The sequence below is a fragment of the Argentina anserina genome, chromosome 5 (assembly GCF_933775445.1).
Source record: "Argentina anserina chromosome 5, drPotAnse1.1, whole genome shotgun sequence".
In the NCBI taxonomy this organism is placed as follows: Eukaryota; Viridiplantae; Streptophyta; class Magnoliopsida; order Rosales; family Rosaceae; genus Argentina; species Argentina anserina.
In genome coordinates, this window is record NC_065876.1 from 28,053,700 (window position 1) to 28,066,325 (window position 12,626).

At 40.0% G+C, this 12,626-nt stretch overlaps 2 protein-coding genes and 1 non-coding gene across 4 annotated transcripts; 1 reads left to right on the forward strand and 2 right to left on the reverse strand.

The window, feature by feature from the left end:
• Positions 1-10: 10 nt before the first annotated feature.
• TRNAW-CCA (transfer RNA tryptophan (anticodon CCA)) lies at positions 11-82 on the reverse strand. The gene has a single exon. It is a non-coding gene; the product is annotated as a tRNA-Trp (tRNA).
• A 205-nt stretch (positions 83-287) lies between these two features.
• Positions 288-1,829, forward strand: LOC126794132 (F-box protein At5g65850-like). The gene is made up of 2 exons (XM_050520792.1): positions 288-367; positions 475-1,829. Exon 2 carries the CDS (start codon positions 557-559, stop codon positions 1,505-1,507), a length of 951 nt encoding a protein of 316 aa, XP_050376749.1. The 5' UTR covers positions 288-367; positions 475-556; the 3' UTR covers positions 1,508-1,829.
• A 901-nt stretch (positions 1,830-2,730) lies between these two features.
• On the reverse strand, positions 2,731-6,840 carry LOC126794133 (uncharacterized). Of its 2 annotated transcripts, none has more exons than XM_050520793.1 (3): positions 6,323-6,840; positions 3,389-4,794; positions 2,731-3,130 (listed from the first exon to the last, which is right to left on the reverse strand). In XM_050520793.1, exon 2 carries the CDS (start codon positions 4,791-4,793, stop codon positions 3,852-3,854), a length of 942 nt encoding a protein of 313 aa, XP_050376750.1. In that variant the 5' UTR covers position 4,794; positions 6,323-6,840; the 3' UTR covers positions 2,731-3,130; positions 3,389-3,851. The 2 variants fall into 2 exon arrangements, with proteins under 2 accessions (XP_050376750.1, XP_050376751.1); XM_050520794.1 differs by having other exon boundaries at positions 3,389-4,538; positions 4,611-6,840.
• Positions 6,841-12,626: the final 5,786 nt, after the last annotated feature.

A 12,626-nucleotide genomic window follows, 5' to 3' on the forward strand; every position in this document is an offset into this window, starting at 1 on the left:
AAACGGGAATTGAACCCGACGTGAATCGAACACGCAACCTTCTGATCTGGAGTCAGACGCGCTACCATTGCGCCACGGATCCTGTTGCTCACTACCTGGTTTGTGGGGAAATATTTAGCTTCATTTTCTTCAGAGGATTCCGATATTTTGTTGGAAGTTAATATATACGCATTTTTCAATTAAAAAAACGTCGTCTGGTTACGTGGCAATCTCTATAACACCGACTCAGTTTGGAACTCAGTTTAAAGACGGAAGGGGATCATTGTCTTCAGAACTGCCGGCTGTTAGGGTTTGTCACTCGTATAGTAATCGGATGTCCGGTGTCGGCGAATCGGATCGGAGGTCCATTGCGACCAAGAGATACAAGGTATGATTTAGATTTCCTTGTCGAACAAAGTCATCGAGTGCCAAATGGATATCTATACCTTTTCATGATCGGTTTGAGATTTAGATTTCCTGTTGTAATCTGAATAGGAGATTTTGCTTATTTAACAAGGAGATTTATGGTTTGAGCATTACTGGTAACTGAAATTAGTTGTGTTGAAAACAAAAAAAAATGGAGGGAGAGAGTGGGCGGCTGTTGGAGCTACCGGTCGATACACTGGTGGATATCCTTTTGAGAGTGCCTGCAAAGTCAGTGGGCTGCATCAAATGTGTGTCGAAGACCTTGTTGAAGACCGTGAGCGACGTCTCTTTCTCTACACTTCACACGCGTTTATGGGCTGCTGCTGCTGATCAAGTGCCTCGACTCATGTTTTGCTCTCGCCATGAGAATCTATTGAGTTTGCAATCGGTGAAATACAAGGACAATGCCTTAACAAAAGGAAGATATACAATCAATGTCTCGTCACCCACTGACACTGAGGCGAATGTGCGTTTTGTTTTCCACAACATTGTTTGCTTGGTATTCTCCGGTGAAGGAGATTCCATGTTAGTTAACTCTCTTGGGGAAAGGGGAGTTCTACGGCTGCCCGAATGTATTTTTGCCAGACAGGAGAGATTTTCCCGAGTAAATCCCCGTTGTTGGTTTGGTATGGCATTTGATGATAGAACCAGTACATACAAAGTTTTATGTGTTACTTCTGAAAAAGATTATCAAATTAGACATGGAGCAATGAGAGTACATGTTCTTGTATTGGGTACGAACTCGTGGAGACAGATATCCTCACTCCCTCCTCCTGAGTTCAGCTGGATACCCATAGTCGACAAGCCGACATGCACAAATGGAGCTGTGCATTGGTTGACAGGAACAGAATGTGATCGAATAGTTTCTTTCGACTTCAGGAGAGAAGAGTTCTGTTGGACCCCTTCTCCTCCCGCATTACAACAAAGCTCGAAGGAGGACTGGATGGAATCGAGAATGTGTTTGTTTACTTTGAAAGGCTGTTTGGCCATTCTGAGGACAAAGAGTTTCTGGTCATTTAGCAGTGGTAAGATCAGGAATATCGAGATATGGGTGTTGAAAGATTTCAATCAAGAAGAAAGACTGGGAGATGTACTACAATAACAAGATACCACCAGACTGTTTCCCCTTTGAGGTTTATTGTGCTCGGGTGGAGGAATGGGAACATGGCATATATTGCACGAATTACAATTGTCAGGAGATTTCTGTTTTCTTTATAGATGTAAGATCTGGCTTTGTCAATCTTGTGGTATACCCATTAGGTGGTGTTACTGCAGGGGCCTCAACAGTTATTTATGATGAATATCTATGGATGTACAGTTATTCTGAGACCTTTATTTCCTTGAAAGATTATGGTGATTTGGAGGATGCTCATCAAGTGATTACCCGATGTTAAGATATGGCGATTTGGAGACTCATGTACCTGATTCAAGATTATAGAGCTTCTTGGCTCGAACTCTTTTTTTTTTCTTTTTTATGTTTATTAGTTGGTAACTTTATTCCAATATATGATTATATGTCATATGGATCTATTTTACATTTAGATTATTTTTTCGCTACTACAACTCTGAAAAGACTTGGGGTTGTTTTATTTTCAAGCTTTCACCAGTTTTGAGCCCAGCCATTCCCATATTAGCGAAATTGCTGACTTGCTGCTCATAATAACCCCAGTTTATAACTTCATTGGATGTTAGTAAGAATTTTACGTAGGACGCTGCCCTGCTTGCTTCTAACCATCTTTTTTTTTTCTGTGGACTTGGTCTTCTGGGTTCTGAAACATAGTCTTGTTCTTGTTTGGGTTCACTGTCCTCTTTAGCGTGACTTGAGAATTCTCATTATGTTTAGATGTAGGCTTCATTGCTTGCTTTGACCGTGTAATCTAGCGTGAATATGTCCTAATACTTGATCAATATTCATATGAAATCTCCAACAAAATGTTATGTTTTCTCTAGAATGCAAATGTCAGTCCTGTAGCAGTGTCTTTAAGTCTTTAATTATTGGGTTTTGGTATATTGAGGAAGACGATAGGCATTTGTGATGCAGGGAAGTTAGAAATGAAAAATTGTGTTACAATCGTTGGTGTGTGTGTGCGTGATGGTGGTACACCATGTGTTCACTAAATGCATGGACCATCATAAAATAGCAAATTTCATTAATGATTAGAATTACAAAGTTAGAGCAAATTATACCACGCCTTCTTACCACCCTTTAGAAACAGAACTTTCAGCAGGGGTTCAGTGTTTCAAGACACTGATCTGTTATTATTCATGTCCACATATGAACTCTTGAAAAGTGACATAATAAAAGTACTCAAACAACTTTGAAAGTAACATAATAGATGCATTGAAACAACTTTAAAGTATCTCGGACAGAACATATTGGTTCTATGAGTTTACACTGCCAAATTTGCTGAGATGAATTTTACAAATCCAAATCTACAGAGGCTGCATGTTCTTACTTCACCAACAGTGCCAAATAGTACCACATATCACACCACAGAATATATCCTCTCTAAAATTTAGTACAAACAGAAAGTGGCTGCCTGTTCTTACTTCACCAACAGTGCCAAATAGTACCACAGAATATTGATTCTACGATGTGCTAATATGAATTTACAATCCTCTGCAATTTTTCTTACAGTAGAAAGATGTTGCATGTTCTCACTTCAAGGCCTTCAGTCACCAACCATCTCTTGTGCTCTTGCAATGACCATACTCTAATATTATCCTGCAAATTCACAACATGTTATTCGTTACATATAATGAATTGCCTTTTGCAACATATTAAAGCCATCCAAATTGAATAAGACAACTAGAGAAGGGGTTGGGGAGGCACAAATTATTCAACCTGATAGCAGGGGAAACACGATAATATGGCTCTGGGTTGGCGAGACACAGAGGAATTAACCAAGGAAACTATCATCAGACATGATATAAACACCTTAGATTCTTACAAAAATTTGCAAAGAACAATGTATTTATGTACCTTCAATTCTTAGAGCTGCTGACACTCCCCAGGAGAATGAAAACTCCGTGTGAATGGAATTGCAAGGATGTCACTACGGTCAAAAAACCTTTGACCATGTAATCTAGCGTGTGGTTGTTTACACTGGTTTAGGGTTTAGGGTGTTTGTGGTGGCATTGTATGTAATCAAGGCTTCCCTAACCTCATTACCCCTGGTAACTCTTCCCATCCAAACAAAAGAACCAAAAGTAAATGCCCCTGGCACTCCTTCCAGAATTTGGTACTGCTGGTTATTTTCATTCCTTGGGCCACCACAAACACCTTGGGCCATTTGGCTATATTTCCCTACACACTAACCAGTGGAGGGAAGTGCTGTTCATGAGGAATGAAAATAACCAGCAGTACCAAATTCTGGAAGGAGTGCCAGGGGCATTTACTTTTGGTTCTTTTGTTTGGATGGGAAGAGTCACCTTGGGCCACTTGTTTACAGAGTGTGTGATATTCCATGCCAGCACAGAGGTTGAAATGAAACCCCAGATGGGTATCCTCTAACAAGTACGCGCTCAAAATGATCTTCTCCGGTAAGGTTGTTGATGCGCCAGAAACAATTGGTTCCTATACCATAAACAGCAGCCGATTCAGGGCCGATGTTCACCACCCTTAGGAACATACCACACATGTTATCAGGGAGATGCAAGTGGCCCAAGGTGTTTGTGGTGGCATTGTATGTAATCAAGGCTTCCCTAACCTCATTACCCCTGGTAACTCTTCCCATCCAAACAAAAGAACCAAAAGTAAATGCCCCTGGCACTCCTTCCAGAATTTGGTACTGCTGGTTATTTTCATTCCTCATGAACAGCACTTCCCTCCACTGGTTAGTGTGTAGGGAAAATATAGCCAAATGGCGCATTGAAGAATGCAGAACCTTAACAACAGTGAGAGAGGGGACACTGTGCATGATCTGGTACCCAAAAGCATATGATCTGAAGGGACGAGTGTCTCCTATCACAATCTTGTACCTCCGCGTCAGCGGGTTAAGGATGAAAACTTGTTCAGTGCGGTCCATCATGCATACTAAACCTCCATTAGAGCCAACTAATGTACTCACCGGAAAATGAATTTGTGGACACTGCACTCGTGTTAGAACTGGGCACAATTCCCTGTGATTCTCCTGAACCAAATGATTATTATCGATCAGCCCCATTGAGTGCAGAGAGTTATCTATGATGAACAGGGACTGTACCGTTAGATGCCTTTCAACATTTAAATCTCTTTCATATAGCCTCCTGATGAAATCTGGACACAGAATAATCTCCCTCCACCGCTTCGAGATTCTCTGAAGTCCTGCCAGTCTCTCCAACGTATGACCAATGAAAATATCGTGCATGAACTGGCCTATTTCGTGTAAATTGAAGTAGTCTGACATCCTGCAAGTTGAGAGAGTCTCATTAGTCGAGTGATTGCTAACATGCTTCCAACTTACGTTATAAGAAAGGAAACGACCACAAGCACAATTTATCCTTTGAAATCACAACCACACCAAGATCATCATATAACAAAAACGTCCCTGAATCTACCCAGGTCTAGAATGTTAGAACCCAACAAATACCCAAAAATATCAACTGTTTATACATTGTATAAGCTGTACGAAAGAGATCAATAAACTATGAAGGCGACGGGTGGCTGAAACTCTAAAGTGTCAGTAAATGTATAGGGAAATGTTTCAAACAGACTACAACTTTGTAATAGCTCCAGGCATTAGTTTCATAACCCAAATGACTGAGAGCATTCCTTTTAGCATATGGATAAAATAGATCATAATCAACAGAAAGAAATGGCAACAAATGTACACGCAGAAGTTCAAAACAGCTTAAAACTGTGTAAGAGCTACTAGCGGTATGTCCACTAGTCTCAAATTACTCAGAGCTATTGTTAAGATTGCTAAATAATCAAATCAAACAGAACTTTCAGCTACATTTTCTTTGCCCATGAAAAATCGTCCCACCTGCCCCACTCCAGCATAAGGCTGATTGTGGTTATGGTTGCAAATGCATGAGCATATTGGACCATACAGTCCATTGGAAGAACATAGGAATCCATTAACCTTTTGAAATAGTCGAGCAAAAGAATACTTGCACCATAGGTAAACATAGGGATATTGCAATCTACATACCAAATTTGAGTGATTCAAGGAAGAGTTGAATCAGGAATATAAATCGGTGTCTAAATGGGAAGGACATAAAAACAGATTTCAATGATATAGAAGCATTCCAAAATCTAAGCAGTCGACAGTGAAATATCATCAATGAAAGAAAGTCACAGTTGGGCAGACAAAATAGACTCTGAAGAAGCCATCCCAGATATCCAATTCTTTGGAGCCGATGCAGACAAAAGTGCAAAGCAGATTCAAAAGAAGTTTAATGTCCATTTTTGAAGGATTATAGATCTATGTGTCCAAACTTGAGTTGATTCTTTTAGACGATGATTCTTTAAAACAAGAAATGCAAAAACGAAAGCTGCAGCCTTTGCAGCAATGTGATACCTGTTGACTGGGATTCTAAGACTGAATCAATGTACGTTTGAATTGGGTAATGCATCAGAACAGAATTGAACCATATTGAAACAGCAAGTAAAAACTCACTGAGCTATATACATCTCTGAATCTACCCGGGTCTAGAGTTCCAGAACCCAACAACAACACCCCTGAATCAAAATTTATCCAATAAAAATCACAACCACACCAAGATTACCATATAACTAAAGCTCCCTGAATCTATTCAGGTCTAGAATGTCAGAACCCAACTAAGTATTAGTTCAAAAAACCACAACCTTAACAGTGCTGAACCAAAATGAAGGAAATACGAACAATAAAACCATGGAGTTTGGCACAATAGTAAAAGATTCAAGAACAGGGAGCCATATAACTAAACAACCCTGGAAAGACAAAATGAATACTTGGGGCGGTTTCACTGAAAATTGCATTCGCGGGGAAGATGGGGGGTTTTATAGTCTTGGGTCCAACGGGTCGGGGCAGACCCGGGGCTTATATGTGTGCCCGAGTCCAATCACAAAATACTTCTAATAAAATATAATATTCAGCAAAACAATTAAAAAAATAATCGTGGCCGACGGGAGTTGTCATCGGCAGAGCGAGCGACGGCGATGAGGAGCGCATCCTCTTCATCGTCGACCGGCTTCTCCTGCTTGGGCATAGGACCTGGGATTGATTCTGCACCAGTTTGCTCTATCCAGGATCGGGAAAGTAGAGGGATGGATCGGAGCTGGGACATCATGAGACGCCACGTGGTGTTCCGGGCTGAGCGGATGGTGGAGATGAGGAGGCCGGTGACGGAGGTGAGTAGGGAAGGGTGTGCTTGAGTTTGGGCTGGGGGGATTTGGAGGTGGATCGGAGCCGCAAGCGTAGGAGGAAGGAGGCAGCCAAGTTGTAGTGAGATCGACTTTCAGAATATGACCTTATCAAAAGTTCCAAATATATGCAATAAATCGTATCTTTTTTCACACACAAAAAAAATGTCACATTTATATATATTTTACAAAGTGACTTCATTTTGATACAAAAGCTTGATAATTGATAGTGGTTGTGTTTGGTAAGTTTTTTACATTAGTAATTATAAGTTAAGTTGCAACCATTTGTTTAGTAATTCAGTTTATTATCTCCAGCTTGAAGATCTCGGGGTTTTTAAGCTTGATAAGTAGAAGTTGTCATTACCCTCTTTTTAGAAGCAGAAGCCGCGGTGAGTGAAGATGTTATGACTAATATGTCATACCCTTATGTTATCTTGGGTGTATGCCTTTGGACTCTATGATTGTGTAGTTAATGGGCTCGCGTCGGGTAATCTATATATTGGTATCTAGAGTTGTAGCAAATAGGGAGCTATATAAAATTTCTTGCCTCCACGGTAAGATCTTATCCAATGAATATCAAACATGTCTAATTTATCTATTTTCAATTTCTTTTAGTTTATTATTTCAATTCCTTCTATGTTATGTTCTTTTAATTTCTTTGTTTCATTTCCTTGATGGATTACGATCCTATCAACTGGTATCCATAGTCATTTCCGGTGATGAATATTTATTTCCCACCCACATCCGCCCTCTGTTACCCACCCACTTCCACCATCAATTACGCATTGACGCCGCTGCTGCACTATTTCCCTCCAACTTTCCACTAAACTCAACCGCTCGTTATTCCGCCAGAAGTACAGGATTGTCTTGCTGCTATCAGTGTTATGCAACAATCATTCTGATATGAGCACTTTATGCGACGTTCTTAACATGTTTTTACCTCCATTTGTACTTTGCTTAACCCTTATTGTTGTACTATTGAGTTATTAAGTCGTAGTAAGAGTCTTGGGCGGTATTTGATGCATTTTTGTGTTTACATGAGTTAAAAACGCAAAATTGGTCTAGCGTCCTAGTTTGAGTAAGAATCCTTGTAGGACTAGGAAACCTAGTTGGATTAGGAGTCTTCATCAGGAATTAGGCAAACGATACCAATGACTGAAGCAGATCTGATATTGTTTTAGCTTGGGCCACTACCAACTGCTACAGTTGCTCCATCTGACACGGGGTGGTGGGTGGAGAAATTATCGCCCGGTATAACTACAATCGGAGGTAGTATTCCACTCTCAGAGAGACCACATTTTAATCTATCACATGATGAAGTGATATTGGCCTTGAATGATGATATTTTTGTTGAAGTGATATCTGGAACTAGTATTGAAGATAGAGAAATTCTTAGGTGCGACAACCGCACCACGTGGCTATGCGACCATCCACCCATAAATCGACACGTGTTGGTTTTTACCTCAAAACATCAACATCGCTGAAAACTTGCTTGTCAGAAAATTCAAAACACATGCCGACTATTTGCAAAAGAACCTAGGTAGGTTGCCTGCCTCAGCCCCCACTCATGGATATACAATCAAGACTTATATGTGGAGTACGGTAGGAGGGAGAGAAGGGCTTTTCACTAATATGATATGTGGAATAGGAGGGAGAGAAGACAAGGAGGATTTGGTATCCAATCAGGACTTAGATCTCTTCTTGGGGTTTGTAGGTATGTCGTTGCAGCCTTCGTCATGAGCAAGAGTTCCATAGTTGCTAGGATTTGGAGGAGCTCCGGCCGGCAAGTTTTCAGAGATTGTTGATGTTTGGAAAAAACAACACGCGTCAATTATGAGTGGTTGGTCGCATGGGCACGTGGTGCGGTTGTCGCACCTAAGAAATTCTCTTGATGATAATATTCATGTTGCTATGGTTGAAAAATTGAATATAGCTCCAAAACATGGATCTTGTGTTGTTGGTACTATGCCCCGGCCGCTAACTGTGCAAGATGTATTTTGCAAACCATAGTTTGGTATAGTGTCTCGATTTTACAAGTTGGAAAATTTTGGTGTCATCCGGTCTTGTGTTTATCCCATGATTATCACTAAGGGCTTCTTGCTTGATATTGGTGAATGTTATTTATGTACTGGAGACCAATATGACAACCTGCAGTTGCATTTTATAATGGAGTTACAATGAATATGAGAGAAATGGAATTCACAAGCTGAGGTCGAACTTACAATTGCAAAGAATGCAAAGGAGCTGTTTTCAACTACTAGAGCTAGGCTGCAGATTACTAATGAGATGATGAGATGTTTTGCCGATGCACATTCTGAAGCAAAATTATGGCAATGGCTATTTCGTTGCTTACAATTATGTCATTGTGAAACAACGAGTCGTCTTGTTTGTTGTGGAGGAGCATTTGACTCCATGGATCTCATGAGTCAACGCTCGTTGTTTCAAGCACTCACAACATTGACTTTCAATTTTCAAGATGTGATAAGACTTGTTTTTCAGAATTGTGGCAGTGCCATGTATTTAGGTACTGATGTTGATTTGGGCATTTTGATTGCTATATATGGTTCACTTTCAGTAGATGGAGATATCAAATTTTATTCCATACATGCAAAGAATGAGGTGAGCTTTGCAATAATGTTGATGAGTTCTCTGATGTTCATTCTCCTTTCTCTGTTGGTATACAGATGTTTCCTACTATTCATGACTTCTTTATGAGTTGTCACAATGGAGGCCGCTCTCTCTTTAATTATTGAGATATTCTGCCGTGCGACGAATGCACCACGTGTCTAGTGCGACCATCCACTCACACTTTGAATGTGTACAATTCATCCATACTAGCACTGTCCGGAAAACCCACAAATCTTTCGATCGACTTCTTATGTTCTTCACCTCCATTTCCATGTAAATATTGTTTCATTCATCCTATCTATTTTTTCTCCATCTCTTCTCGCTCCTCGAATCTTTCACCATAACACCAACCTAAACCATTCATAATCTTTATACCCAGATCCAAAGATTTACATCTTTGGTTTGTTATCCCCATTTTAGATGTTGCCATTCATTTTGTTTCCCACCCAAATATCTTCCACATTTGTTTTGCTTTATAAAAAAAATAGCTTGAATTCACCCTCAAATTTTGCTTTTGAATTCAACCCCAAATTTTTGTTCTCTGGGTACATATCTTTCATATTTTACAATCTTGTTATCAATTTTGGGTCGTATTCGTTTGAGCTTCTTTTTGGGTTTCAAAAAAGATTTTGATGCTTTTTTTTTGTTTTGGTATTTTGTGGTTCAACAATAGATTTCATGGAGGTGATGGTGTTTGGCGAGAACATGCGGAGGCTGTCGGTTCTTGAGGCCTTGTCGGAGGACGAGTTCGGGTTAAGCGATGATGAGGACGACTGCGACGAAGATGGTGGGGGCAATGACGATGATGTGGCGGTGGGGGAGGTGGAGGAAATGTTGGCGGGGAAAGAAGTGAGGGCGGTGTGGGTTTCAAGGAGCGGAAGAAGGGATTGTAATCATCAAGCGGTGTTTGGGAGGAGGAGGTGGCTGAGGAGAAGGGCATTGTGGGAAGTGGAGAGGGGTGATGAAGATGGTGATGGGGTTGGTGGGTTTGATTCGACTGGGAACAAGGGCTGGTAGAAGAGGTGACGGTGACAAGTGGTGGTGGTGGTGAAAACGTAGGAGGAAGAAGATGATCAAAGTGAGAGTGAGAGCTGCCATTAGAGCTGGAAAAAGCAACTGTCCTTTTACTCTGTTTCACTCTAGAGAATCAAAAAGTTTAAAAACTTTAGAGACACTAATTGGTTCTTGGAGCTGAAAATGTAGAGTGAATGAGGGTTTGAAGGAATGAAAAAATGTTGTTCGTTTGTTTCAGACAGAGAGATGGTGATGGAGATCGATGAAAGAGGGTCTACAATCTACATGGTGGTGGGATTTGATGGTTCTATAGATTTGCATGAAGAAGTCGATCGGAGATGATAAAAAAATTGTGTGTTTTTCGGGCAATGCCAGCGTGGATGAATTGTACACATCTCAAAGTGTGAGTGGTTGGTCACCCCATACACGTGGTGCATTTGTCGCACAGCGGAATTTATCTTAAAGACACATATGGATGCTGGAAATATGTTATTGGCACTCAATCACTATGAACTGATTCATGACGAAGACCGAATGCTTGTGGATTATGCTAGACATAAAATGGTGACTCTCTTTCACTAATTATTGTTCGATGCAAATAACTTTTCTCAGGTGAAGATTCTCATTGCTAGGATTCGTCAACGGGCCGGGCCTTATTACATTTAAATAAGTGACGGGTCGGGCCATGCCGGATATTTTCATAAATATGAAGATCCAAGCTTGTCCACTTAAAGGAGGCCTTACATGCTTTTGCGGGCCAAACCTTGTAGGCTTGTATCAGAAAAAAAAAACATAATACTCTTATTTAAGGGTTTGGAACAATAAAACAATTATTAGAAAACATTCTAAAAAAAAGTCACAAATAAATTCTAGCTTCGAAATATTGTCTATCGACATCACTAGATGTGTTCGATATATATATATTTAGGGACCCTATAAAAATTCCGTCTCTTTTGGACATGGTTTGACCGTTCGTACCTACGGTCAACAAAAAAAAACATTTTGACATATTGAAACTTCATTGACCAGGGATTTGCCAAATAAGTTTCCTCAGTGTGACTGCACACGATAGGTAACAAAAATTAGGTGATTTCATATATGCAAACGGCTTTTGGCGTTCGCATCTTTGTAATATGTATTCTCTTAGGGAATATTAGTGGTGTTTTTGGTTTACCGGAAATTCCGATGGTTAAACGAAGTCTGAATTAGATGAAATTTTTACAATGTCACTAAATATATATACCGATAACATCGGCTGGTGTCGATTGATCTCGAGAAGTTTCCTTTATATAGTCGCTTCATAATGAGATAATTTTATTCTAAACCTAATATAAAAAGGTTATGATACATTAGTGGACATTTAGGCGAATGACAACTCGAGTTCGAAATATGGTTGATCGACACTAGCAGATGTGATCGGTATATATATTTAGGGACCCCGTAAAATTTTCGTCCATTTTGGACATAGTTTGACCGTTCATACATACGGTCAACCAAAAAAGAGGCGTTTTGGACATATTGAACCTCATTGACCGGGCATTTGTCAAATCGGTTTCCTTAGTGCGATCGCGAACAATATGTAACAAAAATTAGATGATTTCATATATGCAAACGGCTTTCGGCCTTCACATTTTTGTAATTGAACCTCCCTTAGGACATATTAGTAGTGTTTTCGGTTTACCGGAAATTCCAACGGTCAAACGAGATCTGAATTAGATGAAATTTTTTCAGGGTCAGTAAATATATATACCGATCACATCGGATGATGTCGATTGATCCCAAGAAATTTCCTTCATATAATCGTTTCATAATGCGATAGATTTATTCTAAACCTAATATAAAGGTTATGATACATTAGTGAACATTTAGGCGATCGACAACTCCAGTTTGAATATAGTTGATCGACACTAGCATATGTGATCGGTATATATATTTAGGGACCCCGTAAAATTTTCGTCCGTTTTGGACATGGTTTGACCGTTCGTACGAACGGTCAACCAAAAAAGAGGCGTTTTGGACATATTGAACCCGATTGACCGGGCATTTGTCAAATCGGTTTCTTCAGTGCGACCACGCACAATAGGTAACAAAAATGAGGTGATTTGATATATGCAAACGGCTTTCGGTGTTTGCATTTTTTTAATGGGTCCTCCCTTAGGGCATATTAGTGGTGCTTTCGGTTTACCGGAAATTCCAACGGTTAAACGAGGTCCGAATTAGATGAAATTTTTTCAGGGTCACTAAATATATA